At 39.7% G+C, this 17,699-nt stretch overlaps 2 protein-coding genes across 2 annotated transcripts; both read right to left on the minus strand.

The window, feature by feature from the left end:
• Positions 1 to 856: 856 nt before the first annotated feature.
• On the minus strand, positions 857 to 11,504 carry RWDD1 (RWD domain containing 1). Its single transcript, XM_026045657.1, has 7 exons — positions 11,359 to 11,504; positions 10,411 to 10,476; positions 8,094 to 8,224; positions 5,717 to 5,860; positions 4,585 to 4,717; positions 3,184 to 3,246; positions 857 to 1,544 (listed from the first exon to the last, which is right to left on the minus strand). The coding sequence occupies exons 1-7, from the start codon at positions 11,429 to 11,431 to the stop codon at positions 1,432 to 1,434; spliced, it is 723 nt and encodes a 240-aa protein (XP_025901442.1). The 5' UTR covers positions 11,432 to 11,504; the 3' UTR covers positions 857 to 1,431.
• Positions 11,505 to 13,187: 1,683 nt separating this feature from the next.
• Positions 13,188 to 15,578, minus strand: CALHM4 (calcium homeostasis modulator family member 4). Its single transcript, XM_026045653.1, has 2 exons — positions 14,838 to 15,578; positions 13,188 to 14,000 (listed from the first exon to the last, which is right to left on the minus strand). Exons 1-2 carry the CDS (start codon positions 15,393 to 15,395, stop codon positions 13,611 to 13,613), a joined length of 948 nt encoding a protein of 315 aa, XP_025901438.1. The 5' UTR covers positions 15,396 to 15,578; the 3' UTR covers positions 13,188 to 13,610.
• Between the last annotated feature and the right edge of the window lie 2,121 nt (positions 15,579 to 17,699).

The raw sequence follows: 17,699 nt of genomic DNA on the forward strand, positions 1-17,699 counted from the left end.
GGATGAAAGTCATCTTCTTCAGTAAGGGAATTCCAAATGCTAAAGTTCATAAACCTGTCTGCCCTGCAAGTACTTTATTGCTTTAGTGAAACTGTTTTCAAAGGCTCAATCCTAAGCACTTAAAGCAATCATACTAAAGCATTTTGAAACTAGTCACATAGCCTTTTCTATCAGGGATGGGTCTGCAGGGATGGGCACCTTGGAGAGGTGCTTTTTGAACTCTTCATCCATATTTTCATCCTTCTAGGGGTGCATCACCGTGTTCCCAAATGCAGCCCGTCTAATCACCAATGCACTTCTTGCAGGGTTTTGGTTTTTTTTTTGGAGGTGGCAAGGCTGGGAAGAGTCTATCAGCAAACTACCAGCTCCACTGGCAACACTGTAGAACAGGTATCAGAAGGGTTAACAGCCACAGATTGATTTGCACCTTCACTTTATGTCACATAAAGGCTTTCACAAGCTGCCAACAGCACTCTTCTAAAACAACTCCCTTTACATTCAAACCTACACGTATGAAAGCTAATATGATATTCTGGATTGTCACTTTAAATGGCCAATAATACAAATCATACAGCATGTTCACATAGTCTGTTCTCTGGCAAAGTCTAATTAAAGCCAAAAGTAAATTTGTGTGCTTTTTGCATCAAAATTAGTTGACACACAAGTTCCAATGAAGCAGAAAAAAAAATTCTTTCTACCCCAATCAACCAGACTTTCAAAGGGAACTTCTGCCCATTCAGATTTCAACCCCCTTACAAAACTGAATTAGTGGTTTTGAAACTATTACCCTTATCATGCCAGGGTTTTAACTCTAATAGTAGGCAAATGTATCTCATTTAACTTAACAGGCCTGTCACCTTATTCAAAGGTGACTATTGCTGCCTATTTACAGCTGTTTATAAATATGACAGGTTGAGGCTCAAAACTGACCTTTTCTAGAAGCATTATAGAATTCTACACACACACATAAAAGATTAACTGCATATGTTGTGATCCCTTTTATTCACTGATACTGCCCGTATCTGGGGCAGCCCAACTTCCCATCCTAAGTGGAAGACAGCAGAAAAGCTGCTCAGTCTTCAAGTGCAGTTGTTTAGTGCTTGCTCTAATATCTTTCCATCTTGCTTGTTGTCATTTCTCTTCAAAAGACAGATACTGAAGTGGGAAAGAAAAAATAAAGAAGAAAAAGAAGTATGTATTTTCAGACAGATCGACATCCCTCGATTTTCTCATTTGAAATATTAAAGTCAATTTATTTATGATGAAAGTCATCAGAAGAGCATTCTCCTGCATTTAAAATATTTTTCCTTTGAAAAAAAAAAGAAAGAAATCCAATGCACTCAAGGTACAACCACAGATGCTGTGGCTTTGCTGCCTGTCTCTCTTCCTTACATATGTCCATATCAATGACATATCCAGTTCAAAAAAAGTCTAATCACTATCTAAATTAACAGGGTTGTAGTCAGGGTCATCCTCTTCATCTTCCAACTCTAAATCATCCATTTCTTGGAATAAAGATTCATCAACCTCCACACTGTTTCCAGCTGCAAGGAAAAGAAAATAATTTATTTTCCATACAAGAAGAAGAAGAAAGTACCTGAACAACAACAACAAAAAGCCCACAACTGTGTCCTACATTCATTCTTCAATACATGTATCTGTTAAATTACTTGGCTTTTAGGTGTCCCTGCTGGAGCAGGGGCTTGGCTAGATGATCTCTAGAGGTCTCTTCCAACCTTAACCATTCTGTGATTCTGTGACTCTTATGTGTCTAAAGGGTATGGAAAAAAAAAWACTGTATTTTGTCTTTTTACAACTAAAGTGAAGTTTTTCCCTCACACCAAAAACCCAGTAAAAAGAAATGTGATACAGGACCTCAAAGTTCATGGAAAAATGAAAGCTAACATTCATAGATCCCAGAATCAGAGATCTTTTTTCCTACCTGTTTTCAGGGTTAGAGCTCAAACTCAGAATAGTTGTCAGAATTGTCACAATCACAGAAACTTTCATATTTTTTTAAAAAAAGAGTTGTGCACCATTTATACAGTGGTGTGCGTGTGTGTGTACATATCCCTCTCCAGCTTTCTAAACAACTTAAAGTTTGTTTAAATATCAAATACCGTTACATAGTCTAAAAATTAATAGTAATATTTAGACTGTAATCATTAAAGAATAATTAAAGCAGTCATTAACAATGTTGTTAACTCTTCAAGGCTCTAACTACTATACTCGAGAACATCTGGCTAGCTCCAAAGAGAATATCAGATGTATGCTGGGATTTTCTCTTTCAATCTTCCTTCTTCACTACTGCCCAGTCTAAGGCTCTCCAATCTTGCTTAACCTCCAATTTCATTTTTTAACTTCTTGCATATATTTAGGTTGTATTGTTCTGTTCTTAGGAATCGATTTTCCATACACACCTCAATGTTACTAATTTTGTATACAAAAATAAATATTAATATATTCTTAAAGCAACTTTTTGCTAAAAGCTCTGAATATAAAGATTTATGTACATAAATACATACAAGAACAAGCTAAGGAATACTAGGCAGATAGAATCATTCTTTATAAAGTATTTTCTTCATAAGCAAAGTGAAAGCAAACAACTATGGAAGATAAGCACTAATATTTCCAAAAGAAGAGATTTCATATTTCTATTGAGGATGAAAGTCTTAAAAATAAGCTAAAGCTTTGTATGTTCTTTCACATTGTCCCGGAAAATACGAAAACTAAGCAAGGGAAAACCTTCAGGGTTTTTCAATCAATTGCCGACTGATTTGTGCATGACAATAGTGACATCTTCTGGCCACTGAGAAAGTTTTTTTGCTCTGCTTTTGAAAAAGCCTTTTTTAAAACCATTTCCATCTAAAAGACAATGGACATTATGTTGTTTCAGCTGCCAAAATTAATAATTGCAACAATCAATTACATTTATGCTAGAAAGCAAACCAGCAAACTGAACTTTTATCACTGATAGCAATGGAATTAAAATTAATATACTAATAACAGGATTAAAACTAACACATTAAACCAYATTAAAGTTATATGAAACATGCTCGCACACAACCAAAATACAGAGGTCTGTTCCTCCCTTGAGTAAGCTAAAAGTTCAATGTACAGCCATTTTCTCTTGAATATTTTGAAGAAGGGAGAGTTTAAAATGTGTTTCAAACACATATTTACCTTCCTCCAAGAACTGGATGTCAGATGTGTCAAGATTGTGATCCATTTCAAATAGCTGTTTTCCTAGAAATTGCAAATTGAAAAAAATTAGCAAGGATGTTTTTGAGAAAACTAATATATCAACATAAGGCAACAATGTCACAGGATCCTACAAACTCACAAGAAAACATTGCAAAAGATGTAGTGAAGCTTTCCCAATTGAGAGGTGGGGAGGAAATGCTCACAACTTTTTCCAAGTAAATTATCCATCTTTCAAAAAAGTAATAGTAAGCATCTGTATCACTAAGGCAAGCTCCTGCCAACATGAATGGTTAGTATGCACAGGAAAACGTGTGAGACATTTTTTTACTTTTCCTGGGGTTGCATAGAAAACACCTGAAATTAAGCTCATTTTTAGTTTTGTAAAAAGGAGTCATTCTATAAACTAGACTGTTAAAAAACTGCAGCACGTTAACAATTTCAAGAGTGTAAAGGCGAGAGGAAGCCTGGTTTCTACTATCCCATCTTTGTAGATGCCTGAATGCATTTCCTTCAGTGTGCGTCTTTTATGCTGTACAGCTTTTTAATGAAACTACTGACAACTTACTACCTTTAAGACTTCTATCTCTCTGTCAAATTTGATCAAAACTGGCCACAGGTTTCAAAAACTAGTGGGGAAAAAAAGGATGAGATAACAGTAACAGAACATAATCACATGGATTCAAGGTCAGAAGGATTCAAGGTCAAAAGACAGCCATATGCCAAAGCTAAACAGCAGAGAGTCCAGGGGATACTGACTAAGKTTTTTTTTCTTTTAAGCAGGTTCTGAGAACAAGAGTAATTTCCCCAGATTTTGCCCACTGCTTTGAGAGTTTACTTTCTGATGGACAAACTCAGATCCGCAGAGCGCAGCATTCCTAAACCCACTGCAGTGACTGCGCTTCTCCAAAAGAAGAAAGCAGAGACTACTCTTCTCAGAGTAGAGAGAACAGAGCATAGAGCCCGTATTACCTCAGTCCAGCAACACTCCAAGCTTCAACAGGCACTAGAACAGTTTGAATTCACTATAGGATCTAGTGCCATATGGCCACAGCAATAAAGRCCAACATCTGCTGGAGACTTACTGTTGCTTAACAATTCCCAAATACTTTTTCCAGGGCAATAGCAGCAGCAGGTCAAAGTGGTGCACAGTGCCACAAATCAGCGAAGAAGCTTTRGGGAACTTCAGTGATTTCAACAGAAATCCTGAATGTAACTGCTTTGTACTTAGCCTAATATCAGCACGAAAGGCTTCAGTATGAGACACAAAGACAATAATCCAGTAGCCAATTAAAGTTTACTTACTATTATCATCTTTTAAGTGTGAAAGTCATTTGCAGTCAATAGCAGTGCAAAATTTTCAGGAAAAGTTCTAAGTCTTACCACTTAATTTATTTTTGCCAGCTTGTTCTTCTTCTTTCATTTTTTTCCTTTTTATTTCTAGAAGTTCTGCATCAAATTTTGCTTTCCAATTTAGGAAATTCTCAATTGTAACAGGAGTGCCATGAAATCGTTGCTAAAAAGAACACAAATCAAGGCCATAAAAACACAATCAATAGACAAAGCTACAAGATGAACATGCTGTTCATGAAATCACAATGCTGTAGCAGCACTGCATGCTCTAATTACTCTCACAAATTATTCCTCATCACAAGAGAGCATACAAAAAGCATGTATTCATAACTGTTTTTATCACGAAAATTAGGTGGAAACTATTATTTAAGAGGTCCTGATTACTACTTTTGGACCTCCAGTGTTAATGTTACTAACATATAACTAACACAGGTTATCCATAGATGGGCAGCACTTCTTAGCAGCTCATATGCACAATCTAAAGTGAAACATTTCCTATTAAAGCACTTCAATATTTCTGTCTTGTTGGCAGAGAAAAGGAAGGCTTGGTTAGGTTGAGTTTTATTCCACTTTTCCGCCATTTTCAGAAATGTGAACCTTTCAAGTCCCACCAATCCTTTGCTATTTTTGAGGAAGAAAATGAAGACTCAGTAGTTCTATTTCCTACAGTACAACCCCATGGATAGAAAACCATGGTGGCGAGCAGGGGGAACATCAGGTCCTGAGACTGAAGAGGATAGACAAGCAGTGGGACCTGCTTCTACCCTGTCCAGTCAGTCAACAAGGGAGAGAGGCCTCCTCAGGTCAAAAGCAGTCCTTACAGTGCATATTCTATGCCCTTCTGCTCCCCAAACCCTCTTGGCACTTCAAACAACGGATTGACTACAGCAACCCCATTTTTTCTGGGATATCCCTGACCCAAGTTTTCAAAACGATGCTAGAGGTGACTGTGAATATGCAGTTAATCTCTGGAGAGACGGCTCTAGACAGCTTAAAAAAATAAATCACTTAAATGCAGTAGAGAACGTTCAAGTTTTCAGCCTCTAATTATATTAACTCTGGGCTTGTTTTTCCTCTCTCAGTACAGCTGAGAGCTGTTCCTGCATCAAACCTGTGCAGCAAGAAGTAGGATTTTTTTAGTTGCAAGCAGTATTTTACATACCTTCTCTTCTTCTTCTGCTTCTAGTTCTTTCTGTTTCTTTTCTTCTTCTCTTCGTGTTTTTATTTGATCCACTATTTCATTTAATTTCTCCTGTACTGCTGAGACTAGAGTGAAGATCATTACCATTCCCAAATTTTCTTCTGCCTGCAACATAAAGAAAGCAGGCTCAAACAGAAGCAGAGTCTCAAATCTCCAGTAACTGAATGCATGCATGTATTTAGAAAGCATGATGTTGTGCCAATGTAAATAAAACAAGTGAGGCACTCTGCACCAGTTTCAAAAGCCCATTGTGTCAAATCCACGTCAAAATGAGCCTGAAATGGGTGGGCAGCAAAGCACTAACAATGCTCTCTGTGTTCAGACATCAACATCTTCTGGACTTCAAGAAGGCTTTTTCCACGGATAAAACAAAGTCTACAGCAGGATCACAACTCCAARACTGAATACCATAGTTCTTAGAGAGAGCAGAAATTCAGAGCTTCTCTTCTTTTGAAAAGTTTACTTTTTAATCCCCTATACATGTCCCTTTGAAGTAGGACTGTTTCCCATGGAAAAGAGGCAAAAAAGCAGTTGTTGGAAGGAAGGTTATAGAAAATACTGTAAACTGAAAAGCAGAAATATCTGTAGAACAGGATGTGCCAATTTTGAGGCAGAGATGACTTCTAAAGAATTCCTGAATCCAAACAGGTTTTTCCTACATATTCCTTCATAATGCAGTCACTAGTTGAGATTTCCACAAACACTGTTAACACAGCTGAATTAATTCGTGTTAAGCTAGAACTGCAAAAGAAGGCAAGCCCCAGAGCTCTCCCCTTGCATCTCTGTATCTCTGCATTCTGAAATATCTCTAGTTTATCTCCTTAATGTATGCTTCTAAAGGGAAATTGGAAGAAAACAAACATCACTGCTATCTTCAAGGAGGAAGCCACAAGAAACTACAGGTCAGTCAGCCTTACCTGGATTTCTGGGATGGCGATGGGGCAACTAATCCTGGATACTATTTCCAAATATGTGGAAGACAGGAAGGTGACTGGGAGCAATCATTCTAGATTTAAAATGGGGAAATCATGCTTAATCAACCTGACTTCTATGAAGGAAAGACCATTTTGGTGGATGAAGAGAGAGCAGTGAATGTTGCTTATTSAGACCTTAGTAAGGCTCCCATAACATCATCAGAGAAGCTGATGGAATATGAGCTAGATATCATCTCAGAAAGATGGACTCAAAATTGGCTTCATTGTTGGGCTTCAATGGTTGTCATCAGYGGCATGAAGTGCAGCTAGCGCCCAGTTGCTAGTGGGGTGCCCCTCTGGTTGATACCAGAGGGTTGAAGAGGTCTAACCTCTTCATTATCCCCTGTGTGATCAGACTGAATGCATTTTCAGCAAGGTGGCTGGTGATACAAAACTGCAAGGAGTGGCTGGTATAGCAGAAGGTGGTACTGCCATTCAGAAAGACCTTGTTAGGTTGCAGTGATGGAGCAGACAGGAACCCCATGAAGTTCAACAAAGAGGACTGCAAAGTCCTGCGCCTACAGAAGAATAACCTCAGSCACCAGCACAGACCAGGAGCTGACCAGCTGGGGAGCAGCTTTGCAGAGGAGGMCCTTGAGGTCCTGGTGGACAACTCATTGACCATAAGCCAGCAATGTGCTCTTGCGGCAAAAAGAGAAAAAGGCCAATGGTACTGCACCAGGCATAACACTGCTATCAACTGAGGGAGAGGTAACTCTTCTGCTAAGGGGAAGATGGGTGAGGCCACTTCTGGACTGCTGTGTCTTGTGCTAGTTTCCTCAATAGTCAGAAAAGACAAGGATTTACTGGATCAAGTCCATGGAAGGGCAGCAAAGACGAGTAAGGAGCCTAGAGAAATGAAGACTTCAGGGAGATTTGACCAATGTGTATTAAGCATCTGCAGGAAGGGTATGAAGAGGGTYTGGGACCAGACTCTTCACAGCAGTGCCCAGTAACAAGATGAAAGGCAATGAAACACTAGAAAACTCTAATTTACTATGAGAGTGGTTTATCACTGGTGTAAGCTGCCCTGAGAGGTTTATGGATCCTCTACCTTGGAGAGGTTCAAAACCGAACTGGACATGGTGCCAGGCAACTTGCTCTAGYTGACCCTGGCTGAGCGTGGAGGTTGGACCAAATGATCTCCAGAGGTGCCTGAAGACATAATAATGTATTTAGCGTAACAACTCCAAAAGCAGGTCTGAAATCTGATTGTCACTTAGCAAATGCAAAAATCAAAATGAGTCCCTCCAGTAAGGAACAGGTTTTAAATCCATAGGACATATCTCAGAATATAACGGACTAAAGGGATTCTGAACAATTAAATGATATTGGTAGGAACAGAGATACTTTATTTTCCTTACCTGTTGTTCTAGTAGTTTTATTATGTTTGTGACATCATTATCTTCAAGATTCTCCTGGGAAATTATTTCATAAAGCGGAGCTTCGTCAGGATATTTTTCTCTATAGGTAAATTTAAGAGTGGTCTGAACAACTATGGGACAAAAAAAAATCTTATGAAAACTTCATAATTTTAACTATTTTTTCCTATTGCATTATCAGCCTAACAATAAAAAAAAAAAGATTTTAATATAGAATTAAATAATATCTTAAAGCAACAGATATCTTACACAAAGGTTAACACTACATGAACTGATTTGAACATGATGCAACAGCAGTGAGAAATCAAGATACTTTTTGTAAGAGTAAACGTTACTATCTATTCATCTCTGAAAGGACTTTAGAAAGTCTGGTAAACTATGTGGCATGGTGCATCCTTGAGCCATAATCTCTTYGCATCCTCCATCCCACTTAAAGCTGGAAAGAAGGCAGAGTCCTATCAAACAGATGTAGAAAAAAATCCAGCATACTAATGCTTTAAACTATGGACATCTAGTTGGAGTATCAGCCACTATGTCAGGAACCAGGATTTCACATCCAGAATATGATAAGCACCCTGTATTATCAAGTAGTGAGAACTGCCTGAGGACAACACACTCATCATAAAGTCACCCAATGCTAGGATAACAGGGAAGCAATCTCAAAAGAATCATATTCCATCTCTTCACATGTCCTGCCCAGAATACCAAGGAGAAGACCTCCTTCAGGTCAGGACTTACAGCTTGGGCTGTCCAGCAGTTTACTCAAAGCAGGCATCAGTTCAGAGTAAGGCTTGTTCTCTTAAAACTGAAAGAGATAGTGATAGGAAGGGATTTCTTCCTTTTAACAGTAATTCAGAATAGCAGCTCTCAAACTTACCTGGAGTGATGCTTAAAACAAGCCCATATAGTTATTATAAACAGGTACAAAGATATCAAATGCTTAGAGAGGAACTTGAGACCTGTAGTTCTTCATTCAGGAACTGTTTCTTAGGTGCTACTGATTTGCCCAAGCATGATACTTCAACTCCCCCAAACAGCTGCTACAACTCCCCCATATAGCTGATGAAATTGCTAGAAGATACCTAATGACATGGCTGTAAGATACTACAGGTTGTTGGCAACTGTTTTTTTGAGGTTGCACTGTAAAGAATTCGAGATCAAGCATATCAGAAAACAGAAGCAGCAAGAGAGAACACAATCCCACAGAGCAGAGTTCAGGTATTTGCATCAACACTTCTACAAAATGAACATATATTATGAAACTGATTATTTTCCAGGGAATGCCTGCTGAACCATGTCTCACAAAAGGCTTAAGTAGAGAGTCAGCTAATTCTTGGTTACAGATTTAGGCTTATGCAGAAGTAAGGTACATAACTATTCAGTGCTCTCTCAGCTGAAACTATTCTAGTTACAAGTGCATGTAAGAGCACAGTGAACTATAAGGTTCAGCAGGAAGATACATAAGGAGTTCAGCTATCAGCTGAGCTCACTTGTGTAAAGGATTAAAACTCTGAACACACGTGTCTTCTGTCTCAAGAGCTAAAGCATATTTGGACATACCAGACTACCAGAAGTATTTCAGTATTTCAGTTTTCTAAACTGAGTGCTGATGGCCCCCAACAAGAACATTATAGGGACAGAGTGAACTGCAGTCAGCCGGTCTGTAAGCCAAAGATACATCAAATACATCCGCAACTTGATGATAAATGTGACTTTCCACAAAGGTAAGACCTTACCTGAGACTAGTTCAGAATCTTTATTTCTATATATTACACAGATTCTCCCTTACTGATTTTGAGCTTACTTTTCTCTTTTTATAAGAGGAAAAACACCATCTTTTGCAGTACAACACCTATTCCCTTTTCTATATGTATCTTCCTATGGAAATACCATGCTTTTAAACTTCACTGCAAGAAACTACTGTAGTGAATCAATCACAACACACTGACTAGCATAACTTAATAGCCCTAAAYAGTTGTTTTAGTTTTCAGATACTCGTCCACAACTCTAAGAAAATCAACAGCTTATGGCAACAACTATAGATCAATGTGGAAAGAACACAGATGAACCAGAGACTGACATTTCAGGTAGATTTCTAACCCCACTCCTTGTTATCTGAAAAATACTGCACCTCAGCTATAAACAAAATGAAGAAACTTGTCTAGTGCTTCAAGACAGCATAGGGAATAAATACAATAAATACAAGGTATTTCAAGTGGAGGTATACCTCAGAGAACAGCACACAGATATGTTTCAAAACAGTGATTCTAAATCGAAAGTTAAACCACAATAAACTTACTTTCATCATTTTCCCCTGCTTCAGATGTCACAGTGATTGTGAAAGTTGTAGGCTTTTCTGACAACACTGTTAGGAAAAAAAAAAATCAGTGACTCAGCATCCTTAGCCATCAGTGATCAATTCATAAACCTTCCACATAAGACCAAGGAACCCTKGTAGACTGTTGGGCGACAGGAAACCCCGTGGGTAAAGCCTGCACGATGGGGCGGTGGGACGTAGTGCACACCTAGCACTACRTGGGCAGGTACAGAAAGCAAAAGGCTGTTTCCTCCCTGTAAAATTCCTGGGATGTTGAGCACCGTAAACCACTTTGGGTTTGCTAGCATGGCAAACATCCCTTGATATGCCATGGTATGCCAAATACGCCTTGATGGTATCTGGGCAAATCCTGGGTATCTGCAGAGCGAACACATCCATCGCGTGCAAGTTTTTGCAGTGTGAGGTACTACAGGTGGGAAGGAAACATYGCCTTTGCTCACCAGAGGCCTGCGCTGGAGCAAGGTGGACACCGACCATGCATTTACAGAGAAAATTGCATCTTTTAAGTGCTCTAAAACATCCCATGCTTTGCAATGCGTAGAAGACCGGCAGACACACGAGCCAGGCCCGGAATTCCCATTTAGACAAGACTTTTGCCGAGTTTCTCCACAGAGTATTCCCGAGCACACGAGTGCAGACCGGGAGCCCTGTCTCACTACGTGCAGCCGGGGACAACCGGAGGGAAGGCGCAAAATGTCCTCGCTGGAGCAACCGTGGGAAAAAGAAAAAAAAAAAAAAAGAAGAAAAAAAAANAAAAAAATAGGAAACGGAAAGGAAAATGCCGAAGGGCGCCAGGAGCAGCCGGGGAAGCGGCTCGGCCGCGGGCCCTGCCCGAGGCGCGGCGCCCAGCGCTGCCCGCCGCGGGCCGAGCCGAGCCCGCGGGGCGCAGCGGAGCGTGGCGGGGCTCACCCGTGAACGAGTCCGGGTAGATGGACTCGAGGGCCTCCAGCTCGTTGCGCTGCTCCTCGCTGTAGTCGGTCATGGCCGCGCGCCGCCGCCAACGGCCACGGGCCGCGCGCACCGCGCAGCGCCCCCGCGCATGCGCCCTCGGCCGCGGCGCCTCCCGTCATGGCGGCGGGGCTGAGGCGGCGCCGCTGTGGGTGCCGTTGGGCTCCTCGGCGCCGAGCTCGCTGTTCTTTAATGGAATCACTAGAGCCTTGGAAAGCTGCGCTTTCCTTCGTACCGCTCCGTGACGGGGCCCGGGGACCAAGTCGCCTACACTGCGATAGCTGTACTTAGTAGTGTGCATAAATAAATGCACCCTGACAGGGGGATAGGCTGCTTGTCAGGCTTGCCAAGATAAAGCCAGCACTGCTACTTAGTTTATATTCAGATTTTTTWAAAAATATATCAATTATAAAAGAAAGACAGACACAGGGAAAATACAATTATGGGAAGTAACTGGAGAACATGCGAGTTTATTTAGAAGTCACTGTTTAAGGAAATGAAAGGAAGATGAAGGTTTTCCGCTACCTGCTAATATTGTGTTGTTATGCAGTGGAACTGTAAAAGCAGGAGTGGGTGGGRAAACATCCCATACAAAGTAAAGACAGCAGCTATTTTTTTCTTCATATGTATCACAAAGACAGAATAGGTTTTATAAATCAAGTCTTTCAGAYACACAACTTAACTGCTGTTTCTCAAATTATGCATATTGTTCTGTCTTATTCTTTTTTTCAACGGCACAAAGATTTTATAGCAAAATTAGAAATTGTGTTAACCAACACAGAAAATCCCCATGAATTCACGTAGAAGGCACAGCTCTGCTTACTGGAAAGTTTAGAATWCAGACAAAACACATACTTGGGGATGCATAAGTACTTGCTTTATGTTGTACCAGGTACCATTCCAGCTATTCAGCATATACTGAGTCTGAAAGAAGTGCATACTTACATCTTCTCTAAGCAAGGTCAAATACACTCAACAAGACCTGCATTTTAATACACTTCTGCTTTTTGTAGTAGCATGTGCTAAATATTTTTCCCCCCACACCTGTAGACTCTGGTGTCATTTTTAACTACAGATAGCATGCTAGAGTGTAGAACAGGGATTTGCACTGTGTGCTGTATGTGCAGTTATGCAGTACAAAAAGTATTAAGCTCCCTCATACACTTCCCCTGCTTAGAGTTGAAAGCATGTGCCAGAAAATTAGCATGGAGGGAAGGTGATGCTATAAGATCACACTGAGTTATATAAAAACAAACAACTCACCCCCACACTCCGTCAAAACTTCTTTTCAGTAACTTTRTAATTTTTAATTGCAGAATTTTTATGACACAGTGGTTGTGAATAAATTTCACTTCTAAGACTTTCACAAGCAAACCAAACATTACTGCAAAGAGTAAGATTTGTCTGTCAAWTTTTTCTAGTATTTAATAAAGGAACAGGACAATGATCTTGTTATTGCTTTCTGCCAGAAAAATACTTAGATGCAGGTTTACACCTGTGAAGCTCATACAGGTGTTATGTTTTTGCCTCCCCCACCTTGTCCTGTGCATCTCTATGGGAATTCTATCTGCTTACTAAATTGAGAGTTCTCATCACTATATCCAGACTTGGACTATATTGCWGCAGCTCCCCTGAATATTTCTGCCTATACTGCTGTATTCACAAACAGAACTCATTAAACAGCTTGAGCTGTTTAATTTGTATGATACAATGGAGTTGCAAAAGCAGTAGAAATGAGACTTTTCCACCAGGGGTCACTAAGACAAAGTTGGGGGTTTGTTCCTAGTACATACAAACTGCATCAGACTCATAGCATTCAATTATTCACCACATTTAGGATGTGAGTCAAGATTTTGCTATTAATTTTTAAATATTTTTAAATGTGAAGGGAAAAAATTGGGGAATAACCATCTCTCCCAGAAAAGGGGCACATACATTCTTTTTTGCAGAAGTAAAAGTCTGCAGCCCTCTGCTTTCTGGTACAGTCCACTGCAGTTTATATACAAGACTATGACCTCCCACAGGAGTAGGACGTAATCAGGAAAGGAGACTGTAAACACACTGAAGTACAACACAATCAAGACATGTTTATGAATTTTAAGTATCAGTGTAATAAAGCATCAAAAAGCTCCAGAGCAGCTCAGGGACAATATCAAAGTACAGAAATTCCTGCTTTCTGCRGGGTGTTGATTGGAGACCCTGAGATCTTGGAATCAAGTTCTGGTCTCATCAGTCTTCAGGTATTTTCCATCTACAGAATCTTTGAGGGCCCAGTCATGGAGGAGGCTGTAGTCATAATGCTCCTCATCCACCAGTTTCAGAAAGGCCAATCCTGAAATGGCTTGCCACTCTCGGAGGGATGGAATACGGATTTCCTTGACATTTTCATGCCCTGGGGCAAAGCCAAAGAACTTCCTCACATGCTGCATGGCATAGAGCCTGGAGTGCTGGTCCATCGCTTCGTCAAAGAGATCCTGCTCGTTGTGGACATAGTTGGTCCAGTATCTGAAGTGTAGGAAGCTGAGTGGAGARAAACAGCTTGCTAGGCAGTAAGACAGGAAAACAGTGATGGCTACCACAGCAATCAGAAGCCAGCCAGCCACCTTCAAAGAGAAAAAAAAGCAACACATAATAAATGAATAAACCCAACACTTTACCATTAATTCTTGTTTTACTTCCTGGTATCACAGGATATTTAATACAGCTGTAAATATCTGCTGTGACARCTTTTGAGCCTAAAGAAAATCCATGTGAAAGTCTTTGCTTTTTTTCCTTGAGTAAGGAGGTTAACAAGACACAAGCCTGATAAGGGTCTATTGTCATCAGAATCAGTTCCTGCCTGCTGTTGATKGCTATATAAAGAGGCTGGCATATGTCTTTGAAGTTTAAAGCAGGCCCATCGTATTAATTTGTGCAGAATTTTGCTTCCAAAATTATTGCTGAAAGTCTGCATCAGAGAAGCCATCTGATTTCTAGCCCAAATTAAATTACGGTCTGTTTATACCCCTTTCTCTTTAAATTAAATACTTGGTCTTGCCCCTAATATTTACCCACTGGTTAGGCTTTTAAAAATGAGAATCAGTGCAAAATCTTGGTTTGACTAGTGTGAAGTCCTTGAAGTCAGGGCCCTTAGTTACATGTCTTATTMTTGAATCAAGAAGCTACACACGCACACCCTGTTCTTGAATGACACCAGTTCGGCTTGCTGGTCGTTCAAGACACTGTGCAGGRAAGAGCATTTCCTCCAGTAGTAGGAAACAGATGGGAAAAGCTACATGTAAYGACTTGCTAAAGCCCAGTTCCACTTCATGGCAGAAACCACACTTCAAAACACACAAAGATTTGGCACTCAAAGCAGAAGATACACAGAAAGCAGAGGAGTAATTCTTATTAGATTCTCAGGGAACTGCTTGATAACAGAAATAACACAAGCTACTCACTTGTGATTGGTATCGGAGGAGGAGAATCACTTCATCTCTTGCCCTACTCAGCTCTGGAGGAACTAACTGACTGCAAGGAAACGCAGCCAGTATCTTTCTGAGTTCACTAGCAGTGGTGTTAGGATTACCTCCAAAATAGTACACAGAGACATACTCACTCACAGCACACACGTAAAATGAGCCATTTATCAGAGTAACTGCTAGCCATGTTACTGGAGCAACCAGTGCTCTCCCAGTGATGCTACACAAAACAAAGCAAGTGAGTTTACATTGCAGTAAGCGATTGCATGTCCCCTCTTGCTGAAGAGGGGATCTTTTGCCTGTAACAAGCCTCCAAGTCTGGTTATTAAGAGCAAAACCAACAATCAAAAGGATCAGTGCAGGAACTCCTAGGAAAGCCAGCCCATAGATAAGGTTCTGCCCAGCATGGCAGGGGCAGCTGAATGTAAAAAAAGAGAAAAGCTGCTGCCCGCCAATTGTCAATATTGCAATTATAGCATTAGCAATAATGACCTCTTTGCCTTTTAGAAAAGTTAGCCACTTTGGAAGGTAAGCCATTCTAGATCTTCCTTTTCACCACTTGCTTTTGCTTCAAGTCAATGCTAGCTTTTACTTTGAGTTTAGTATCAATTAATAGGAGAAAAATTTGGAAACAAACACATGCACACAAACAGTAACAATCTTCCTAACACTAATACCCTTTCTCCCATAAATAATTCCCTACTCTACTCAATAATAGCTAGAACATTTTTTGCTCTATTTATAGACAGCTAAATCATCTGTTTTAATCAATAAATTATCTCAGTGGGTCTGTAACATTTAGTTTTTAGGCAATTAAGAGTTTTGCCAGCCCCTTGCTAATTGCCTGAAAGTAGCAACACCACCTGGCTACCTTTTGGAGGTCATGCAGTGCTGTTAAACTGTTAGCTCCCTGTTAGGGTTAATTGGCCAGCTGTTTTCTAATCAAGGGTGATTAGCAGAATCAGGCTGTGGGACTAGGTGAAAGACTGTAAAATAAAACAAATGCGAATCAAAAGTACCCCCATTTTCAGCTATTCTGTTATTCTCCCTTAAAAAAAAAAAAAAAARAAAAAAGAAAAAAGCTTTGACAAACAGACTGATAATTTTAAAAAATCACTAGGGTTTTTCTAAAATGCCTCACCATAAAAATGGAGAAGACTGGAAGACTGTAAGACTGTATAAACTGTATAGGATTTGGAATCCTTATTTTATTCACACTTAATGTCAGTTCTCATTCTCGGGCAATTTGTGCGCTAAATGCTGGAACCTGAGATGTAGTTAACTGAGGGGCCATGAGGTGACAAAGCAAGGTGAATAAGAAGAGATTTACTGGTGACAGGAAGCTAATGGATTTGCTTTCCTGGTGGTGTTGAATGTTGCTTTGTACTGTTTCTGATTATTTGGGTAGCTTATACCCTGCCATTCACTTTCTATAGTGTCAATCCAGCTCTAAACGTACTCATGATACTCATGTTGTTGATTTTCTGTGTATCATCAGTCTCATTCTGTGGATAAATGGAAATACCTAAATTAAACATTTTCAGAACTGTTTTCTGATTAACTGGAATGTATGATCTGGGCTCTCAGCCTTTATCAGATGTCAATTTTAGACATTTCACTGCAGATGATTTTTTCCAGACACACTGTATAAGGCGGTGCTCTCCAGTACTTCTTTAAATCACACACCCCAGTTAGATATGCTGCTAAATATGTGAATACTTATAAGTGTTTGAGAAATCTCAATGACTGTAAGAGAATCATTTTTTTTTACCAAAAACATTAAAAACAAAACCAAAAAGCAACCCCCAAAATAACAGAAAGACTATAATAAAAATTGTCTTTGCTTTCTCAGCCATCTGTACAGAATGTGTATATTTGGTTATTTGACATAGTGGTCTCTGATTGTACAGCCTCTTCTGATGTAAAAAGGACTGCTTACAAGAACTTACGATGGGAACAAAAAATAATTTTATCATCCATATTATCCACTTGGATAGCATGACACTGTCACAGTTTTTGTACACATACATGACATGTTATACATACCTTGTCTATTTACTAGGCAAGACTATTTCTCTCAGGCCTGGTTTAGGAAGCTTCCTTTTATCTTGCTTATCTTTTTCTCGGTCACAATCCATGAGAGGGGCTACCAAAATTAAGTGACAGCATTATGCAAAACTGGAAGTGATGTCCAAATGTGCTGAAATATGCAGTAGCAATTTGCCACTGCTTTTCTGAAATTTCTTGTTTGTGTGGACAGAGTAGGGCCATGAAATGTAGTGGCACTACATTTTGWCAAAATGTACCTCCTTCTAATTAAGGAGATGAAATGTATCTGGCTGTTATGGATGTGTTTTACAAGAGTCTTCCATTATCACTCAGCTCACTTTAAAAAGCCCGATTGATTGCAGCTAAGCTCTCTTTGGGCACCCACATCTTATTTTTTATAGGGAAAGCAGGCTTTCCCAAACATCAGTGTTTGCTCAAGAAGCACATTAGATGTGAACCTGAAGAGAAGTCCAACACTGAAATATTGATAGCTGYTCTCAGGCTGTTGAATGAGGCAATTTATGCAATCAATACAACAACTTTAAACTGCTGCATTGTCACTTTTTTGGCATTGCTTTCATGCTGTTCTGTAAATAATCCTGCTGCCTCATCCCATTATGGAATGATTCACAGGGTTGGATCCAGTTAAGAACTGGGTGGTATATCAGRTTTTTAAATACTTCTAAATCTTTGCCTTTGCAAAGGAACACAGCATTTTAAGTATATATCTAGTGTCTTTGTATGATGCCTGGGAAGAGTTAGGAATAAATGCAACCCAAAATACCATAATCT

The sequence above is a fragment of the Nothoprocta perdicaria genome, unplaced genomic scaffold, assembly GCF_003342845.1.
Source record: "Nothoprocta perdicaria isolate Ctin4 unplaced genomic scaffold, notPer1 scaffold_409, whole genome shotgun sequence".
Taxonomy (NCBI): Eukaryota; Metazoa; Chordata; class Aves; order Tinamiformes; family Tinamidae; genus Nothoprocta; species Nothoprocta perdicaria.